This window comes from Oculina patagonica, chromosome 1 (assembly GCF_052425735.1).
Source record: "Oculina patagonica isolate OP01 chromosome 1, crgOcupat, whole genome shotgun sequence".
NCBI classification, from domain to species: domain Eukaryota; kingdom Metazoa; phylum Cnidaria; class Anthozoa; order Scleractinia; family Oculinidae; genus Oculina; species Oculina patagonica.
Genome location: NC_135758.1, coordinates 28,776,056 through 28,796,944, shown reverse-complemented (window position 1 = coordinate 28,796,944; position 20,889 = coordinate 28,776,056). Strand labels below are relative to the sequence as shown.

Below are 20,889 nucleotides of genomic sequence, written 5' to 3'. Positions count from 1 at the left end.
AGGATCCATGTAGGCTTGTAAATATTCATTACATTTACTGGTCAGGCTAGGAATCATGTATTTCTCGGCCAGATACAACACTTGCATCACGTTATTTTCGTTAAAGCAAACTTCATCAGTGTAGATGTAACGCAACAACTCCAACATACCTTCGTATTCACAGTCAGGGAGATCAATATGTTCTTTGGTTTCGGCCATTTCACCGCAAAACATAGCAAAAAACACAGGACTGCAAATCGACAACAAGAGCTTGTGAGCTGGAATTTCCATCTTGCTTCTCTTGCTGTCTGCACTCTCTCCATATTTTTGGGAAGCTTGAACAAAAAATTGGATTTTGAGGGGGGGGGCAGGTAAAACTTCCGATGAAGAAGGGGGGCCATTACATATAACAGTGACTATCTTTTTTTTTTTTTTTTTTTTTTTTTTTTATTTAGATAATTGACGCCTTACTTACAATAATAAGTACACTTACAATAACAGCTAGCACAATACTTACAATACTTAAACACTAATAAAGACAACACTAATACACAAAAACTGGATTTTTTTTTTTTTACAATACTTGTAATAATACGACGGAAGAAGAAGAAAAAAAAAGTACACTAGAAGCGCAAAAGAAAGGTATACAACTACACACACACAAAATATAGCTAGCAGCTGGCTTTGGATAACAACAAAAGAGATTATGTGTTTTCACTGCTACAAAGGGTGGTCCACTTGTTCCTATGTTTATTATAATTACCATTTCTGATAGCAATCTCTCTTTCTGATTGAATTTTACTTTTAAGCAAACAAATAAAGACCTCAAACATTGGATTTTCAGACTTGATTTTTGAAAGGTAAATGTGATATTTGCCTATTAAAAAGAAGTGGTTTAGCGCATAAAAACTAGAAGATCCTGGTTTATAGCCATAAAGAATTTCAATAGGTTTTGGATTTATATTTTCAAAGCGTTTTACGTTCCACCATTCGATTGCCATAATCCAAAACTGTTTCACATTAGGACACTCGCAAAACATGTGTTCTAGTGTTTCATTTACATAATTACACAACTCACATACTGGTGAGGCTTTTATCTTCATTTTATATAGTCTTTGGTTTGTGGGGAGAATGTTATGGATTAATTTGTACTGAAAGCTTCTTAGTTTATTTTCTATTGTGATTTTGAAAGGTAGTTCATAGATGGCTTCCAAGTCCGTAACATTTTGATTCTGTAGGCGGTGTTCTACAGTGGGTGGGCGAAAGGACTTTCCGACGAGCAGAGAGCGAGCTTTTTTGGCAGAAACATTATCTGCTGTTACGACGTTTTGCGTTCTTTGATTACCGGAAGGAGTATCGAGGATTGCGGTTTTCCAGGCTTTTGGGATTGCGGCGATCACGCCTGCGTAGTCCAAAAAAGTTGTACGGACACCGAACTTGGCCTTAAAATGTTCGAAAGATAGAAAGTTTCCCTGCTCGGTTAGAAGGTCACGAACCTTTACGATTCCATTTTTATGCCACGATTTGAAATAAAATGATTTACCGCAAATCCTTATGAAACGATTGTTCCATAAGATCTCTTCTTTAAAATCTGTGGAATTAACTGGGTCGTTTGAGTGAATTTCTTGCCAATTTGACAGAATCTCTTTATAAAAAATTGGAATGTTTTTTAACTCTAGGTAATTTAGATTGAAATTGCACTGAAACAGGAAAGCACCTCCATATTTTAACAAAAACGAATTAAGAAAGGCGCACCAGTTGTTTTCAGGCTCATCACAGAAACGTTTTACCCAAGCAATTTTTAGGGACTTGTTGACGTCGTTGAAATTGACCATATTTAGCCCGCCTTTGTTCACCGGGCCGATTAACGTACTTCTTTTAATTTTATCAGGCTTAAATTTCCATATAAAAGCGAAAATTGTTTCATTTACTCTTTTGATGAAATCTGATTGAACGTGTAACACTGAAGAACTGTAAACAAGCTTAGAAAGGGCTAACGTTTTAATAATGGTTACTTTCCCTAAAATCGTTAAATGCCTACCAGACCAGAGATTTAAAACTTTTTGAAGCTTAGAGAGCTTTGTTTCAAAGTTCATGTGTTGGCGAACTAGAGTATCGTAAGCAAAGACGACTCCAAGAGTTGTAACGTATTGTTCTGGCCATGATATTCCGAACGGACTGTACTTACCAAGTCTGCCTTTCCAAGCACCAAGCCACATTCCCTCGGTCTTGTGTCTATTTATTTTGAGTCCGGAGCACGTACCGAATTGCTCAAGAAGGGTGAATAAATTGGAAGCAGAACTGTCATCCGGCAGAAAAGAAGTAGTGTCGTCGGCATATAGGCTAAGTTTAACTGTTTTATTTCCGTTATGAAGACTGATTGATTCGTCAAAACGAATTTTATGTGCAAGTGGTTCTACGGCAAGTATAAAGAGTAGTCCAGACAGTGGACAGCCTTGTCGAACGCTTTCTCGAAATCTAAGAAGAGAATCATTCCTTGTTTGTTTGGATTGCTATACTGTTCTATAATATCTGAAATTAATCGTATGTTTTCACCAATATATCTACCTTTAATATAACCCGTCTGATCTCTTTCTATTAAGTGAGGAAGCACTTTTTCTAAGCGTCTTGCTATACATTTGGTCGCTATTTTATAATCGGTGTTTAAAAGTGAGATAGGGCGCCAATTTTTGAGCTGAAGAAGCTCTTTGCTTTTTTTTGGGAATTAGCGAAATAATTCCTCTTTTTTGTGAAATGGATAATTCGCCAAAAACTGCCGCTTCATTAAAGCAGAGAACCAGATGACTAGAGATTTCGTTCCAGAATCGGAGGTAAAACTCAGCCGTTAAACCATCTGTTCCGGGGGTTTTGTTCTTATGAAAGGTTTTTAGAGCATCTAAGCATTCTTCTTCGGTTATTAGTCCTTCACACACTGTCTGCATGTCTTCATTTAACTTTGGAAGTGAATTAGATTGGAGAAAAGTCGAAGATCGCGCAGGAGTATCCTTCTGGAATTGAGAGGTGTAGAGATCACTATAAAATGTTTTCATCTCATTGAGAATAATTTGCGGGTCTTGTGTGGTGAAGCCTTCGGACGTTTTCAATTTAGTGATATGTCGTTTATTGTAGCTTCTTTTTTCGAGATTGAGGAAATATTTATTACATTTCTCTCCAGCTTCATACCACCTTGCCCTGCTTCTAACAATACAACCTTTTGTTTTCTTTTCTGCGATTTGATCGAGCTCAATCTTAAGGGTTTTTACTTCTTTTAGAAGATCTTGGTCCTCTGGATTTTGGTCAATAAGGCTGTTAATATTGTTCAAATTGTCGAGTAGTTTAAATTCTGTAGATTTTTTTTCTTTTGCCTTTCTTTTTGAGAAACGGATTGCAAATATGCGAATTTCCATTTTTATCATTTCCCAAAGGAGCCGCTTGTCAAGTGTGGCTTTATGCTTCTGAGCAGCATTTCTTATGATGAAAGACATTTTGTTGACGAATTCTTCGTCCTCGAGAAGAGAATTGTTGAACTTCCAGAAACCTGGACCTTTTTTTTCCTGAGAATCTTCAGGGTTGATCAAGAGGGTGATCGGAGAGTGGTCGGAATCATAATAAGATTTGATGTCACTGCTTTCGACTTGTTTGATTAATTGTTTTGAAATTAGCCAGTAGTCTAGCCTGCATTTTATCTTTCCGGAACTGTTGCTCCAGGTGAAACGGGCATCAGTTGGGTGAAGATTTCTCCAAACATCTACAAGATTGAAACTATTGCGGAGATTTTCTATAGATTTCAAAACGTTGTCTTTGTGGTGAATATCTTTTCCGCCGAACTTGTCAAGAGCGGTTAGCGGGCAATTGAAATCTCCGCCGACGATGATTTTTTCATTTGTGAATCGACGGATAACGTCCATGAGCTTAGTAAAGAAGTTGAGTTGCTGCGTTTGGTCGTTTGGTGCATATATGTTGACGAGACAAAGCTCTTCTTGATTAATGTTTGCGCTTATAATCAGAGATCTACCATTTTTTCCCAAATGAACGTCTGAAATATTAACGTTTAGAGAAGGTCGAAATAAAGTCATGACGCCTCTACTATGTTTCGAACCGTGAGAAAAATATATATCTCCTCCCCACTCCGCTCGCCAAAAGTCCTCTATGGCCGAGTCACTGTAGGATTCTTGAAGGAAAACGATATCATATTTTCCTTGATGAAGCCATCTGAACAATTTTCGCCTTTTGATTGATTTGTTGAGGCCTCGAACGTTTAAGGAGATAATGTTTAAAGACATTTCTTTGGAATACAAGATTTTTTTCTGATGTGTGTGTTCGCACCTTGCGCAGTGGGATAGGTGAAAACTTGTAAAAGCTTGCGTCTATCAAGCCAGCCTATTAATTTGAAACGAAACAGCGAGGTACATATGCCAAAAGTGTAAACACATACCAAACACGAACTAAATAACGCTAATGAAGTATAGAAGGGAAAAAAGAAGCTAATTATGCTAACTTTGTGAATTAAGGTGTGACGCAATAAAATTCCCTCCTACAATTCCCCAGCGATTCGGAATTTTAAGAAAACAAAGTCGGAATTCTTTGATACTTGACAAAAGTTTACGCTGTTATTTGCATAAGTTTAAGCTACGGCTAAATGTTTGTTTTGTTTTGTTCTTTCGTTCATATATATCTGCTGCAACTAAATAATTATTTAACTAATGTTGAGGTCTTCAGCTTTAAGGATACGAATGGGCCGCTCATCCACGGATCTTTTAATAAATATTTTTCCATCGATGGTCCACGCACTATGCCATTCTTTGTCGTCTTTTGCTTTCCTTGCTTTTCCAAAAAGTTGGCGTCGCGACTTGGTCAAGTTTTCGTTTATAAAGACTTGTGTGGTACCTGGAAATACTTGATTCACGTCGATACGTCTGAGCTGCTTACGCGCGGAGTAGAGCTCCTTCTTTGCACGATATGATCTAAATCGCACTATGATAGGTCGAGGCTTGTGTGCAAATCGCGGGTTTTGCGCCATCCTGTGGCAAATATCAATATCACCTTTTGCAATTTTGACGTTTAACAGATTTCCGAGTTTAATGATGAGCTCAGCGATATTTTCGTCGTCTTGTTCGGGAAAATCATGAAATTCTAAATTGTACTTTCGAGTATATTGTTCGAGGTCGTCTAGATTAGAGTTTGTTGCTTTTAGATCATTGCGAAGTTTACTCACTTGGTCAGCCTCTTTGTTCAGAGCATTTTGTAATCTCGTGACCTCAGTCTTGAGGTTTACATTTTCTTTTTCCACTTTCTCCAACTTTTCGACGTGGAACTCCAAAGATGTTCTCAGCTCTGCGTACTGCTCTTTGAGGTCTTTGTTTTCCTTCAAGAGTTGGTCCGTATTCTCTTGTATTGTCTTTAGTATTTTCCAGATTTCCTTGTTGGAGACCGCCTCGCCGCTTTCGTCAGCCGAAGCGCTGCCAGGCGATGCGCTCATTTTTGAAGTTTTGGAGGGAGGCGAGCCAGTATTTCGTTGTTTTCGTTTCTTTCTATTTGCACCCATTAAAAAGGGCGCATTTTGAAGTCTCAAATACCAAAGATAACGCTTTGCTGGGGAAAAAGAAGGCCACACTGAAATCAGCCTCCGGTCGCCATGAGACTCGTCCCAATCTCAACAGAGACTATCTATCAAATCCCACCCCCCCCCCCCCCCCCACACCCCATAAAAAATGAATGGTCCCTTAAGTTCTTTTTACTGTTTAAGATTATATTACTTCAAACAGAATCTCTGGAATTTGACCAGGATTGAAGAGTTCACTAGCTCTATCATTTTCCCAGTCAAACCCAAACCTAAAACTCACTCCTTCACAGTCAACTAACTCGAAACCCTCATTTCCAAAAAAACAGCTGGGCCCATCTATTGAAGCTTCAATACAGTACTTAACATTTTTTGTCAACGCCACTGAGTGATCAAATAGTACGTCAAAACCATGATAGTAGTTGCCCTTGCACTTCTTTTTCTCAGCAGTAAAATTTCCAGATACGGTCGTAAGAACTGATGTATCTTCATCCTTTGAGATACTTAAGGTAACTGAATAATCAGAGTGATTTTGTCCAAAAAGAGAGACACCGCGTAACAATATCTCTTTGTCCACTGTCATTGTCATTATATCGGGTAATGAATCAGGACTGTTATCCCAATAAAAACCATCACGCTTGAGAAATTTCGAGAACCTGGAACACCGCAAAAAGCACCCCCTTCTCTCAGCTTCCAAGAATCCAACTGGTAAAGTTACGGTGCATATGAAATTTTTCATGATGTTGCTTGTTTCCTCTTGTGTTAATATATTGCTGTTAAGGACAAACTCCTCAAATTCCCTCTTCTCCATAATTGGAAAGCGTAAACACTTGATAACCTGCTCCCCAAGGATTTGTCTTTTGACAGAGCCGTCAAGCGTAAGGCCTAATCTCATGCATTCTTCCTTGGCCCAGCAATTTACAGCCTTGAATAACTCCACCTCTGTGACGTTTAGCGTATCTCTCTGCACAAGTTCCTCAAGTAATGATCTCTCGATTGTCAAAAATTCGTCTGATTTCAAGGCCTTGTCTGTCACATTGTCAATGAAATCCCAACATTCAAACAGAAGATCTTTATTTTCAAACTTCTGAGCGTGTTTTAAGATGCAAAACACATTTGAAGGATCCATGTAGGCTTGTAAATATTCATTACATTTACTGGTCAGGCTAGGAATCATGTATTTCTCGGCCAGATACAACACTTGCATCACGTTATTTTCGTTAAAGCAAACTTCATCAGTGTAGATGTAACGCAACAACTCCAACATACCTTCGTATTCACAGTCAGGGAGATCAATATGTTCTTTGGTTTCGGCCATTTCACCGCAAAACATAGCAAAAAACACAGGACTGCAAATCGACAACAAGAACTTGTGAGCTGGAATTTCCATCTTGCTTCTCTTGCTGTCACGCTCTCCATATTTTTGGGAAGCTTGAACAACAAATTTGACGTCACTTAGAGTGTCGCTATTAAACATAAACTTACATCTTTCTTTATAATCCTTTTGCCAGTTCTTTGTGAACAAAGACATAATTAACCGGGCGGAGACTGGGCCGGCCGGCCCGGTTCATAAATCGCCCGGAATTTTTTCGTCGTCGTAGTAGTAGTAGTAGTAGTAGTAGTAGTAGTAGTAGTAGTAGTAGTAGTCTTGTCGGTAAATCGTTCCAGACCCACTCGGCCACTTTCTTGGCCAGGATTCAAATCACGCACCCTTGATGTTTACTCGGCAGAAGCTATTAAATCACTCTCCTATTTTAAATTTTATCTAATACCCTCAATTCTCTTAAGCGTGAAATATATATTTTTGTGTTATTCAAGCGTTTGAGTACTGGTTTGCGAAACCGGTGATTTTTTGACACGTCCAAGCAATTATTTTTTTTTATTGAAACAAAATGGACTACAAAATGAAATCCTGGTTTAGGTAATTGCATATAATTAAATTCTACCACGGCTACAAAATTTCACGGTTTTGAAATTTTCTTTTTCTTAATTCCTTTCGAAATTTTTCCTGACCCCATCTTGAATAAAAATTCATCTGAAACTTTTTTTCATGTTTCATTTATTTTTTCACGTTAAGTTGGGGTTTTCAGGCTTTTGAAACAAATAACATCTATTTCTAGATTGAGGCACCGTATTTACCTTGTTTGTCTCAGTAGTTCACTCGGCCGCTTTCTTGGCCAGGATTCAAAACACGCACTTTTGATGTTTACTCAGCAGGAGCTATTTGATCACTCTCCTATTTAAAATTTTATCTAAACCCTGATTTCTGTTAAGCGTACGTGAAATATATTTTTGTGTTATTCAAGCGTTCGACTTTTTGTACATGAAAAGCCATTACGTCAGTCACGCAATGTTTTTTTGCAGCAAGCTTCTGCTTTTGAAAACGGCTGCTAGCCAAAGAACTTTTCGGCCAGACCCCACTTTGAAGATATTTTCCATTTAGCAAGAATTGTGTCCATTTGGTCCATGCATTTTCATCCATGTACCGTTGGCCCGACAAAGTTGTCTGTCACAGACGAATTGAATGTTTGCACAACAAAACAACCTTTAGTTCTTGATGTAAAAACTTTACTCGCACACTTTTCAAGAGCTCAGAAAACAAAATGGAAATGTAAAGTAATTATATAATAATTTCTACAAGCTAGAATGGAGTTTTTAAAAGGATCGGTAAAGCCATCGAGTGAATTAATTGACGGCAAAATGAAAACTTGCCCTTTGGCGCGGATAGTTAATTAAATTTTATCACGGCATGTTAATTTCACGGCTTTTTAAGTATTCAAAATTTTTCAGTAATGCCATTCAAAGGTTTCTTGGCCTCATCTTGAATCTTTTTTTCTTTTTTCACATTTAGTTGGGATTTTAGGATTTTAAAACGAACAGCATCTGTTAGGCGTGATCTAATGCATGCCCTTTTTTTCGACTTTTTTTGCTTGTTTTATACAAGCAAAAAAAGTAGAATAGCGTTTACCTGGGCCAAAATCTGAACCGGAAGGGATTGCATTCTTGTTAACTCTCAAGGGACTGTTTTAATTTCTCAAGGGAATACTTTCCGCTGTGGGTGATCAAAGCGCGTGACTTGGAAAGTGTCACTCTGTAGCTGTGCTTCAGCACTTCCGTTCTTGTAGAAAAAACGTGACTTGTCAAATTTAAACGTGAGTAGCCCAAATCTTACGTCACATAACCAATTAAGAATGTAAGGGGTTCAGCGCTCGAAGGCTGCGAAGTTTAAAACGATTAAGAACGCAATTTTTACCAGTACAAGTCTTTAGGGGCTAATATTAATTTAACCTAAAATCACATAGCGAAAACAAAGACCGCTTGGACATGTCCAAGCTATTTAAAACTACCACTACGTCAGACCCATGTCACGCGATCTCTCGCTTGTAGCTATAAATAATCATTCACCTAGTTTCAGTTTGAAAACTCTGCGCTCTGTTTGTGTGAAATATTTATTTTTGTGTTACTCAAGCGTTTGGCTCAGAGCGAGTACAAGTCGTACAATTTACCCGGAACGTGTTAAATATTGCAAAACAACGACTTATTTTCTGGATATCCCAATTTTTGTTTTGAGTTTACGGTATTTTGAGAATCGAAACGTTATCGAAACGTAAGTTGCAAGCTCAGCAAGAATGTGTCAAAGCACGGGATACACGTCATCGCGTCAGGGGAATTACCAAAAGCTTGTCGGAAGACGCTAAACGGAGAAACACAATGGGATAGCCTTTATAGTCTACTCTTTATTTTGGCTTGATTTGGCTTTCTTTTAAATGAACTGGTTTGGGTTATTTTATTGAACATTCGGAACAAAATAAATATTTGCATGCTAAGCAGGCATTTTTCCGGCTAGGCATGTGATTTTAATAAGCAAAAGATGACGTGGTAAAGGAAATTCATGTCACGTTCACTCCGTGACTAACGCAAACACGACTTGTGTGTTTCTCAAGTGCGGCGCCGTGCCTTTAATTTAGCCAAAGCACTGAAAGAGGTCAGGAGGTCAAACATAACCCGCACGAACACACTAAAACGTTGCTAATAGTTAACCAAAAGGAACTCATTTCATAACAATTGATTATTTCTGCTGAGTTGCACAATTTAGAATTGCAACATCATCTAGCAAAGCGCACTATTACTAAAAATAGATTTCACCACAGTGAGTCGTGAGTCGGACAACAATTTTAGTTTTGGCAAAGGCTTTGTATGGAGGGGACGCATTCTTGACAAGAAAAAAAGGGCGAGAAAGGCACAATTTGAGGCCGAGATTCTCGAAAGGCTCGAAAAATGATAGATTTCAAACATTTTTGCTTTAGTAAGTGAAAAACAGATTGAAGGTATCCAAAAAATGGCCCAAAATTGAATTTATTAGTCGAAGATCCGGTAATGACACCTTGATTTCCACTGCAAAATTATTCAGGCTGCCGAGAAATTTAAGCGGCGGATAGCGAATTACTATCGAATTATATAATTGCGAAGGATAGCACTTGTATGTTTGCTTCATTTAGGCACCGGAAAGATCGTCGGTTGCAAGAAGTTCAGAATTCTTCCCGAATTTGACGGCACTGATCGCCGGCCATCCGATCTGTTTCGACACATGATAGATAGAGGGCGAAAATATTATGCTAAGAACAGTGTAAACGCTTTGCATTTCTCATAAAAAATAAATGTTTTCTTTCAGCAAATCCCGGCAGCAAATCGGGCCTTTATAATCCATTCAATAACTGAGAGTAAAACATTTTACACATTTATTGAATAATCAGAATAATCGCTCTGTTTGACAAACCTTTTGTTTCAAACCACGGTTTGAGCTTTCTACGTTGCACAGGTAAGGCTTTCCGAAGTCCGAGCCAATCTGGCCATCAGGTTTTGTGAAACAATCGCTAAATATGCCTCCAAAGTGCCCGCCAACCATACATTGCTCTTACAGAGCGGTTTGTTTGTCCGAATTTTGACTCACACCGGGGGTCAAATTCTGTGACGTCATTAGTGCGCTTCGCTAATTGCAACATCATTAAATGTGTTAAGTGATATTTATAAGTGTTTTTGTAGCTTTCGAATAACAAAATGTTTTGTGAAACATTTGAGAAGAAAAATAAGCGATAGGAAAATAGAACAACGTTTCGATGACGCCATGTCATCATTATCAAGTTAAAATTATAATACGGAGTTCAGGCTTATATAGTGATCTAGGGTGTGATAATATATTAGCATATTAAGATTTATAAACAGTTTAGCACGCACAGAATCTGATTGCGTGTTAAGTTTCGGCTTTATGTTTCTAATAATTACTAGTAATTAAACAGTCCAACGTCGTGCGGCATTTCTTTAAAACAGAAAACTGGTCTTGTACATTGTAGACTTTGTGGGAAAAGGTTACTCCCAGTACACCAAATAAAGAAACACGCTCACAGTCACTAGACTCGTCCTTGTTTAATATGTAAATCCTTAATCGACCCGTCCGCTTACAAAACTTCAAGAACCGAAGGTTTTCCTTCACGAGGTCCGTACTTTTTTAATCACGTGATTTTTGCATAATTACAATTTGCATAAATTATGATTTCGGACACTCTCCCCCCATTTAAGTGTTCTAACTTAACACCTTAAATGTCACTCTAATCGTCCTTAAGTTCCTGTTCAACAATGTTCCTGATTTGATCATTAGCAATCTGTTTGGCTCTTCGGCTTGGTCCCACTCTTGGGACGAAAACTTCGGCTTCAGGGTTTGGTTTCCACTTAGGGTCTTCCCCTCCAATCTCCAAGTTGCACACAAGTTGCAAGGGGCGCTCTACGATGTATCCATTGCCCTGCTTCAGCTTCAATCCACGAACTGTTCCATCCTTGCCGGTAATCTTGCTCACGACTCGTCCCAGCTTCCACATTGCCTTATCCTTCGCTTCACCCTTTAGCATCACCACTGCCCCAATGTCTGGTATCTTCTCAGTGTTCCCTTCAGACTTCTGCTGCCTTTCTTCAAGAGCATGAACATACTCCTTCATGAATCTCTTTCGAAGGTGCTGTTTGCTTTTCTCCAAAAACCTCATCCGCTTAGTGACATTCTCTTCCCCTATCTTCTCCAGGTCTTCCTCCAGGATAGGGATGGGCTCTCCTCTGAGTAGGGTATTTGGGGTAAGCACCGGTTTCTCAAATTCTTCTCCTTGATAGAGGAGTGGCCTGTTGTTCATGGTCATTTCAACATCGAGCAAGACTTCTTCTAGTTCCTGGAAGGTCAGTAGGCTCTTGCCGACCACCTTTGAAAGACTTCTCTTCATGATGCCAATAAGGCGTTCAAAGAATCCTCCCCACCATGGTGCCCTGGCCAAGTTAAATCTCCATTTTATCTCCAAAGTCCCCAAATAGTCTGCCAAACTCTGGTCTTTCTTCAGCTTAGATAACCATTTCCCAGTGGCAACAAACGTTTTTCCATTGTCACTCACAATGGTCTGAGGGCAGCCTCTCCTGGCAACAAATTCCTTTAGTGCTCTCTGGAACTCTTCAGCGGACAGGTCACGACACAACTTAAGATGCACTGCTCTAGTACTGGCACAGGTGAATAGTGCAATGTATGCCTTTGAGGTTGTGGACTTCGTAATCTTGTAGTAGACAGGTCCGGCAAAATCCACTCCTGTGGCGGTGAAAGGGTTTGACAGTTCAGTTCTGAAACTTGGCAAAATAGAATCTGGGCTGTGTGAGGTTGAAATTGGTTTCTTCCAGTACCGTTTGCAAAGGTTACAATTATGGATCACTGTTTTTGCTAGTGACCTCAGTTTTGGTACCCAATAGTTTTCTCTCACATGGCACATGGTTGTCGAAACTCCCCCATGCAGCATCTGCTCGTGAACTTGCTGAACGATCAAGGCAGCCAACTTGCTGTTTCGTGGTAGGAAAACTGGATGATAATTGGGAACTCTGCCGACACATCTCAATATTCCTTCTTCGTCCGCCCTTAACTTCACATCTGACTTTAGCTCTTGTGCTGCCTGTGCCTGAATGATCCAGAAATTCTCTGCTGCCTGGAGTTCTTCAGTCATTAGTGGCCCTTTCTGCTTCTTATGCTTTCTGCAATTGTTTATGAATCGCATTACGAATGCAGTTACTCGTAGAAGCTTCCAGTAAGACGTGTATTTGCCCAGAAGAGTGTCCCTTGTCTCATTTTCTACTTCCATTTCTTTGACTAGGAACTGTTTTTCATGCTTAGGTGTCACTCTTTCCTTGTCATTCTCTGGGCTCCCAGACACTTCAGGTTGATCTGGCCATTGGTCATGAGCACTAAGCCACTCTGGTCCTCGAAACCACAACTCCCCCATTTTGCTAGGTGCGACGCCACGGCTTCCTTGATCACTGGGGTTGTCGCCGGTTGGTACGTAATGCCACTGTAAGTACTCCTTGTCTTGGATAGCTTTGGTTCTGTTACGTACAAATTGGGACCACGTCCCTTGGCCCTTGATCCAGTAAAGCACTGTCGTACTGTCAACCCAACAGTGATATTCTTCAATGCGTTGATCTTTCAAGACTTCCTTCAAATGGTGCATCAGTTTGCTCAGGGTATGTGCTGCAACAAGTTCCAAGCGGGGAATTGTTTGGTCTCTTGGTGCTATCCTCGACTTTCCCACAAGCAGAGTCTGCTGCACTGGTGCAGAGGTGTGAATTGCTAAGGTGTACACAGCTACTGACACAGCCAACTTGCTGGCATCAGCAAATCCATGCAAGATCATTTTGGTCAGGCCTGCACCAACAACGCTGCGGGAAATGCTCACATAAGGACACTTCTTCATATCATTTAGCCACTTAGCCCATGGTTTGCGTATGTCCTCTGGTACCTCTTCATCCCAATTGAGCTTTCTAAGGCAAACTTCGCTATACAGTATCTTTCCTACGATGACAACGGGTGCGGCAATTCCAAGCAGGTCAAAGATACTATTGATAGCAGACAACATCTTTCTCTTTGTCAATGGTCCCTTCTCAACACCATTCAAAGCTTTTGCAAAGTTTATGGAAAACGTGTCTTTTTCCTTGTCCCATGGGACTCCTAAGATCTTTGATTCATGTGGCTGAGTTCCAACGGTCTCCTTGGCATAAGTTGAATCTACTTGAGGTGGTTCCAGTTCATTATTACTCAGTTTCTCGATTCCCGGAATATTACTGTGCCACTTGTGCAGCTGAAATCCACCTTCGCCCATAATCTCTGTTGCTTCCTCCTTGAATTTCAGTAATTCCTCCTTGCCATCACCACCAGACTGCACATCATCTACATAGGTATTCAGAAGCAACTCATTCACAGTTTCAGGGTATTTTTCTTCATACTGACTAATGTGTTTCTCAAGCGTAGCACCAAGGATGTATGGGCTTGGACCGGACCCAAAAATAACTCTTGTAAAGCGGTATTGTACAATGTTCCTTTCCTTTAAATCATCGTACCACAACAGGCGAAGGGCATCTCTGTCCTCTGGACTGATTTTAATTTGAAGAAAGGCTTTTTGTATGTCTCCAGTAATGCAGAAAGGTTTCATCCTGTTTCTGAGCAAGATGTCAAAGATTGCTGGCTGTAATGGAGGGCCAACCTCCAGACAGTCATTCAATGATGGAGACTGTGGGTTTCGTTTTGCTGAGCAATCATACACAATTCTCATCTTTGTAGACTCTGCCTCCTCTCTAATCACAGCTTGATGTGGGATGTAATGAATCACTTCCCCTGTTTGGACTTCTGGCACCAGCTCCAAAATTCCCTCTTCCAGTTGTTGTTCCATAACTGTGTGATACTCTTCAAGTTTCTGCATCCTCTCTAGCTTTCGGGTAGTACTCTGCAACCTTCCTAAGGTCAGTTCTCTGTTAGATGGCAAAGAGAGCTGATGTGACTTCCATGGTAACCTTGTTGAGTAAGTTCCATCTTCTAAACGTTGTAGCTGATTCTTGAAATCTTCATGGAACAACCCTTGCTCATCAGGTTCATCTGAAAGTCCCAAGACTTCCTGCGAACACATCTGTTTGAATTCATCTTGGCTTGATTTCAAAAAGAAACCCTTCTCAGTCTCAGTACCTGACAACATTGACTTTCCTGTGATAGTCCAACCCAGCATAGTGAACTCTGCTCCTGGATCAGCATCAGGATTTGTACCCAGAACAGCAGGCTCGGTTGTTTTAATTCGCTGTATATCTGCAGCCCCCAGGATCACATGCACCGGTAGGTTATCTTCTGTTGCTGCTTCCTCACTGAAGTTTAATCTCCTTATCCGGTGATTAGCTTTCTTCAACTCTGAAATTCTTGGGTTGGGAAGGTGAGTCAGGACTGGCTTTTCTGCATTTATGCACTCTAGTTCAAATCCAAAGCCCTCAATAACATTTGACTCGACAGTGACTTTGTATATCTCCACTTGTCTGTCGACTGTCCCATACATTTGCTCAATGACCCTCCTTTCAGTTTGGTATGGCTTAAGGTTCAACTTGGTAAGCAGATTTGAGCTTATGTAAGAGCTTCCGGCTCCACTATCCAACATGATTCGAGCCTGTATTCCACTGATCTTAGCAATGACGGTTGCATGCAATGTAGTTTGAGCATCTACTACACCATAAAACCTCTCAGACCTGCCCGATGTCACAGGGGTGGGGTGGGGTGAAAGCGTTGTCTTCATCCTGTCACATATAGAGGTATGGTGTCTCCCCTTGCACTTCCCACACCCTCGCTTTTCGCATTTGGAAACCAGATGCCCAGGCTTGGCACAATTGTAACACAACTTATTTCTGGCCAAATGCTCTCTTCTACTAGCAATATCTAAGACTTTCGTACAATCACTGCTACGATGATTTTTCAAGCTACAGTAGACACAGGGTGGAGGCCATTGTGGCTGCCGTGAGGTTCCCCCGGACATCAGCAATTTGTCTTCCCTTTTTGGATGACTGTATTGTTTCTCAGGTACAGTATCACTTGAAGCTGGTGGGCTGGATTCCACTAAGGGTAGGGGATTTCGGTCTGTGTACTTCCTTAAATTATCAACTAGCTCCATGAGTCCCCATTCTTCCCAGTCATCATCTTTTTGGGCCATAGCCTCTCTCACAGGACCCAGTTTGTCCATTATACTGTACACATAACTCTGGGCACCCTCTAGTTTCTTCATAGTAGCTAAGGTTCGGACTGTCTTAGACAACTGTTTGTAAAACTCGTGCACCTCTCTGATTTTGTGTACACTGGTTATTTTTGGCAAGGCTTCTAAATCATTAATTAAGGCCTTGTGGACCTTAATGTCCTTTCCAAAAGTCATTTCAAGAATCTTCTTTGCTTCGTTATAGCCTTCAGGGGTGTGTGGCAGCCCCAAAATGTGCTCTCTCGGTTCCCCCTCAACTAATTCTAGTAAATAATTGAATTTACTTATCTCAGAAATCTTCGAGCTGTCCACTTCCACAACAAACTGGTTCCAAAAGCGAAGCCAATCCTTACAGTCCCCATGGAATGGTGTTATTGTGTACTTCTGCAACTTCACTGCTTGGGGTTTGGCCATTGCTTGCTCGACCTTCTTCTTCTCCAATTCCATTTCGAGCTCAACCTTCTTTGCGAACCAATCTTCCTCCCGTTTGTGCAACTCCCGTTTCTCCAGTTCGCTTAACTCATTCGCAAGTCTGCTTCTCAACTCATGAATAGGTACGAAATCTACCTTGCGAGCTTGTGACCAGCCTTTTACTTCTTCAAATGATTTTTCAGCCTCCAACATGGCGTCCTTGACAAGATTTGCCGAAGCCTCCAGAGTCTTGCTTATGTCACATATCTTTTCGTAAGCAGACAACAAATCCTCTTTCACACTCAAATCGACCATTTCCTTAATCTCGTTGACGTAGTAGGTTGCCTTTTTTAGGTCCTTCGCGTAGCGCTGTTCAGCGACGTCCACCATGTTTATGTTTTCCACTCGGACGCTCGATACTTGTTTATCGTTTTGTTCAGATTATGTCCTGGCAGGGTCGCCACTTTTGGTGTGGGAAAAGGTTACTCCCAGTACACCAAATAAAGAAACACGCTCACAGTCACTAGACTCGTCCTTGTTTAATATGTAAATCCTTAATCGACCCGTCCGCTTACAAAACTTCAAGAACCGAAGGTTTTCCTTCACGAGGTCCGTACTTTTTTAATCACGTGATTTTTGCATAATTACAATTTGCATAAATTATGATTTCGGACAACTTGCAGCTGGTGGTCTTCTTTTAAGTGTCGGTTTTGTAGCCTGTTGTGAAATTACTTCCGGTGGAAGCAGTAAACGTTAAACGTTTCTTCCGTTCAGAAGTTAATACATCGCCATTAGAAAAATAAACAGCAACTGTTTTGCTGGAAATGTAGTCGTTAGAAATGGGATGTGTAGCCGTAAGGTAAAGAATAACGAGGAGAAGCGGCTTTTGGTAATATCCAAACGAAAATTTAACTCTCAATGTGGGGTTAAGATTGCGTGACGAGACAAAAGGTAACTCTGTCGTGCGTAACCTTTCCTGCAATCAGGCGTTATTTTTCTGCATTAAGCCGAGTAGAAATCTTTCTAACTCGAAAGGAAACAACTATTTCGATTAAACATGTTAAAGGCAAACGTCAAAGTTTACCTTTTTTAACCAAGCCAAAGTATATGAGTCGCAAAGCACCCAGCCGTCGCGACTGACAAGTACAGCATTTACTCTGCGAAAATAAAAAAACGCTTGAACTGAAAGACGTTTGAATTCTTCCATGATATGTTCAAACAACAATGCCCAGGATAAACCTTCTGCTCATACTAACTTCATGCAAAAAAAGTCGATATCTCGAAGAGATCTTTGATTAGTCTTTTTTATTTTCTTTTGTAATTTTGTTTTAAAGCTGATTTCCAGTCCGTACTGCGCAGACTCGGGGTTTGTTTTCGTTTTTGTTTTGAATTCGTTGAAACGTTACACTTCGGTGACAGCATACATGACGTTTTTTAGTCCGCCATTACGGTTCGTTTCGTTCAAGAGTCTCCGATGAGCTGAAACGTCGGTTTGAAATAGCGTCAAGGTTCTTCTACTCGTTATTATTTGTTCTGCAAGGATATCTGGCGTTAATAATGAAGAAAAAGGTACGTTTGTCGCGGAATTTTTAGTATTGCTTGTAAACATTCCCTTCGAGTGGGCTCACATAAACATTGCAGCCGAGATTGCGCAGTACGGACTGGAATTCATCTTTAAAGATTTTTGGTTATTGTTGATATTTAAATGAATAGTTTTATTCGTTTTCAAGGTTTTGAAACGAACAGCATCTATTAGATTTAAGACACACCGTGTGGTGTTATCTGCATGAACGCGTGATCTAATGCATGCTAGCCTTTTTTTATTATCTTTATTTGAAATTGTGTTTTGAAGAATTTTTTCTTGATATTTAGGTGATTTGCTTTGTTGAACCAGTAGCGAATACTGTATTTTTCTGGTTACTCCGCTCTTTTTAGCGAGAGGTTTTTGTTTTTTGTTTTTCATTCAAGGGTTCTGAGTTTCAGTCGGAACCGATCGGCGATGGAGAAATTATCTGCAATGAATCACGCAAGTTAGAACTGGCGTTTGCGTGACTGCATCCTAAAATGCAGCAGATATATAGGCAGGCTTTTCGATCAAAAAATCAACTTGACTTAAAGAGCTCACGTGTTTGAAAGCTTAAAAGCTTTCTAATTTTTTCTAATTTCTTTTTTTTTTGTTGTTGTTGTTTTTTTGGTATAATACAATTTTTAAAAACCTTAAACGCGTCTTTGTTTTTAACGAATTCTTTCTAATTGTTTGTTTGTTTTGCACGGAGATCATTTGTAAATGCCATTCAACTGGTTTGAGTTCATTTATTCAAGATTATGAACACACCAAACGTTTTCAACCTAATCAGTCATTTATCCAGGCATGTTGATAAAAGCAGCTAATGTGATGAAGGACATTTTGACACACTACTACAACTCACGGAAACTGAATAACTTATGCAAACCTCGGATTTGTGTGTCACAGTTACTCACCCACAAACTGCTGCTCGGCTGGCGCCACCACCAAAGTGCTGAGGAGGGCAGGGGAGAAGTGTGAGGAGTAGAATGTGTGATGGGAGAGAGTAGAGTCAAAGCCTGCTGCGGATGGGGGAATGGAGGGGAGTGTAAGGGGAGATTCGAAGGTGAATGGCTAAGAAAAGGGGGAAACAGGGGGAGGTGGGGGGTTGAATAAAAATCTATGCTTGATTGTATCGCGCAACCTTTGACTTTTTTTCATGATTCTCTTTTTAGAAGCAGTTCAAAATTTTATGTTCAAAAATTTTAAGTGCAAAATAATAATAATAATAATAATAATTAATAATAATATTTATATAGCGCTATTCAGCTAATCTGCCATTATACAAAGATAAAAACTAAAATCTAAAAATACCGAGGTTATTCAGTATTCAGAACAAAATAAAAATTTGAACGACTGAGCAGGAATTTGTCCAAGCATGGACAAACAACCACAGAATCGTGTGTTACTTAATAAAATGGTATTTTAAAAGTTTTTGCTGTACTTGCCTTATCAAGTAATTAAACATTAACCGCCCGTTTTTAAGCTTTAAGCTTTAAGCGTCTTGTTATAAGCAAAAAATCAAAAAGAAAAATCCGAAAGCCTGGAAAAGTTTGCGAGAACAAACAACTCGTTTCATGTCAGCGGTGTTTGTGAAAAGGTTTAAGCAATGTGTAACGTAAACGAATATTAACTCTGTTAATTTCAGGGGGTTTCAGTTGACAGAATTTAAAATATCTTTCACTATATGGGTGCTAGAAGTAAGATTTCGTATCACTTATCCTTTCAAACATAAACGTAGGAAAGAGACTATCTCAGTCCGCTCAGTTGCTTTCCTTCAGTGAAGCTCAAGGCAAGAGAAATTGTTCTGTAGCTTATACAACGCAACCTCTTTTCACAAAGCCACCCGCTGTACATAAAAGAAAAAATACCGCAGGCTAACCTGACAATATTATAGGTGTATTTTTTACCTTTTGGGAATTACTCGAAGAAAATAAGTCATGTCTTCACCCAAAGCACTTGCGAAAAACTGGCCAATGGATCACAAAGAAAGATGCAAGTCTTTGTTTAACAACGAGATCCTAAGTGACGTCAAATTTGTTGTGCAAACGTCCCGAAAATATGGAGAGCGTGACAACAAGAGAAGCAAGATTGCCATTCCAGCTCACAAGTTCTTGTTGTCGATTTGCAGTCCTGTGTTTTTTGCAATGTTTTGCGGTGAAATGGCCGAAACCAAAGAACATATTGATCTCTCTGACTGTGAATACGAAGGTATGTTGGAGTTTTTGCGTTACATCTACACTGATGAAGTTTACTTGAACGGAAATAACGTGATGCAAGTGTTGTATCTGGGCGAGAAATATATACATGATTTCTAGTCTGACGAACGAATGTGCTAATTATTTAGGAAAGAATCTGGATTTATCAAACGTGTTTTGTGTCTTACAACACGCTCAACGGTTTGAAAATAAAAATATTTTGAGTTGTTGCTGGGATTTGATCGACAACGAGACAGAGGAGGCTTTAAAATCAAATGAATTTCTGAACGTGGAGAGATCTTTTGTAAACCAGTTAGTGGAAAGAAATACACTGAACATCAGAGAAGTGGAGTTGTTCAAAGCTGTAGATTGCTGGGCAAAAGAAGAATGCAAAAGGCAACAACTTAAAGCGAACGGCTCTGTCAAAAGACAAGTCCTTGGAGAACAGATTGTGAAAAATATTCGTTTTCCGATTATGAAGCAAAACGAATTCATAGATGTTGTTTTTTCAAGCCAAATATTAGCAAAAGAGGAAGCAAGTAATATCATGGAATATTTTCGTTGCCAGGAGACATCAGCAGTTGGATTCCCGGTTGTTCAAAGGTTGGGTCCTCTTTTGCGATGCTGTAGATTCAACAGTTTTTTTCATGACCCCATCTACAAAAATTATTCTGAAGACGATGACTGGCTTGACGTCACAGTTGACAAGGACATAATATTCCATGGTGTCTCTCTGTTAGGTGATGAAGGTGGCATATTTAAAGTTGAATTAACAGTAGTTGATGGTGATGAAGATGGTTGCGGGGATGTATGCCAAAGTGGGACATTTACATCTAGGAGGAAAGAGTGTAGCGCTGGATTTTATTATGGTTTTGATGTTATACTTGATGAACCATTTGCTCTAACGACAGACATAAGTGTCGCAATTAATGTATCAGTAGATGGTCCTGGCTATTATCCTGGAAATGAGGCTCTTGATACAGTTGACATTTCAGGAGTAAAATTTGTCTTCAACCACATTGATGTTCCTCCAAGTAGGTGTGTAGAGCTATTATTCAGATTAGAAGAATGACCATGAAAGTAATGATTGATACTGTGTAGTTTCAC

The 20,889-nt window shown here is 39.8% G+C and overlaps 4 protein-coding genes across 4 annotated transcripts in view; 1 reads left to right on the top strand and 3 right to left on the bottom strand.

The window, feature by feature from the left end:
• LOC144649634 (BTB/POZ domain-containing protein 6-like) overlaps positions 1-326 on the bottom strand; it is a 2,201-nt gene extending 1,875 nt beyond the window's left edge. Inside the window, exon 1 of the mRNA XM_078509170.1 lies at positions 1-326. This exon is cut by the window's left edge and continues 1,875 nt beyond it. Within this exon, the coding sequence (XP_078365296.1) occupies positions 1-270 (270 nt within the window). The 5' untranslated portion in view covers positions 271-326.
• Positions 327-5,677: 5,351 nt separating this feature from the next.
• Positions 5,678-7,070, bottom strand: LOC144649625 (BTB/POZ domain-containing protein 6-like). The gene has a single exon (XM_078509158.1). It carries the CDS (start codon positions 7,068-7,070, stop codon positions 5,727-5,729), a length of 1,344 nt encoding a protein of 447 aa, XP_078365284.1. The 3' UTR covers positions 5,678-5,726.
• Positions 7,071-11,145: 4,075 nt separating this feature from the next.
• LOC144646227 (uncharacterized) lies at positions 11,146-16,410 on the bottom strand. The gene has a single exon (XM_078505770.1). The coding sequence runs from the start codon at positions 16,408-16,410 to the stop codon at positions 11,146-11,148; it is 5,265 nt and encodes a 1,754-aa protein (XP_078361896.1).
• A 3,114-nt stretch (positions 16,411-19,524) lies between these two features.
• On the top strand, positions 19,525-20,854 carry LOC144646217 (BTB/POZ domain-containing protein 6-like). The gene is made up of 2 exons (XM_078505758.1): positions 19,525-19,795; positions 19,932-20,854. The coding sequence occupies exons 1-2, from the start codon at positions 19,525-19,527 to the stop codon at positions 20,852-20,854; spliced, it is 1,194 nt and encodes a 397-aa protein (XP_078361884.1).
• The last annotated feature ends 35 nt before the right edge of the window (positions 20,855-20,889 follow it).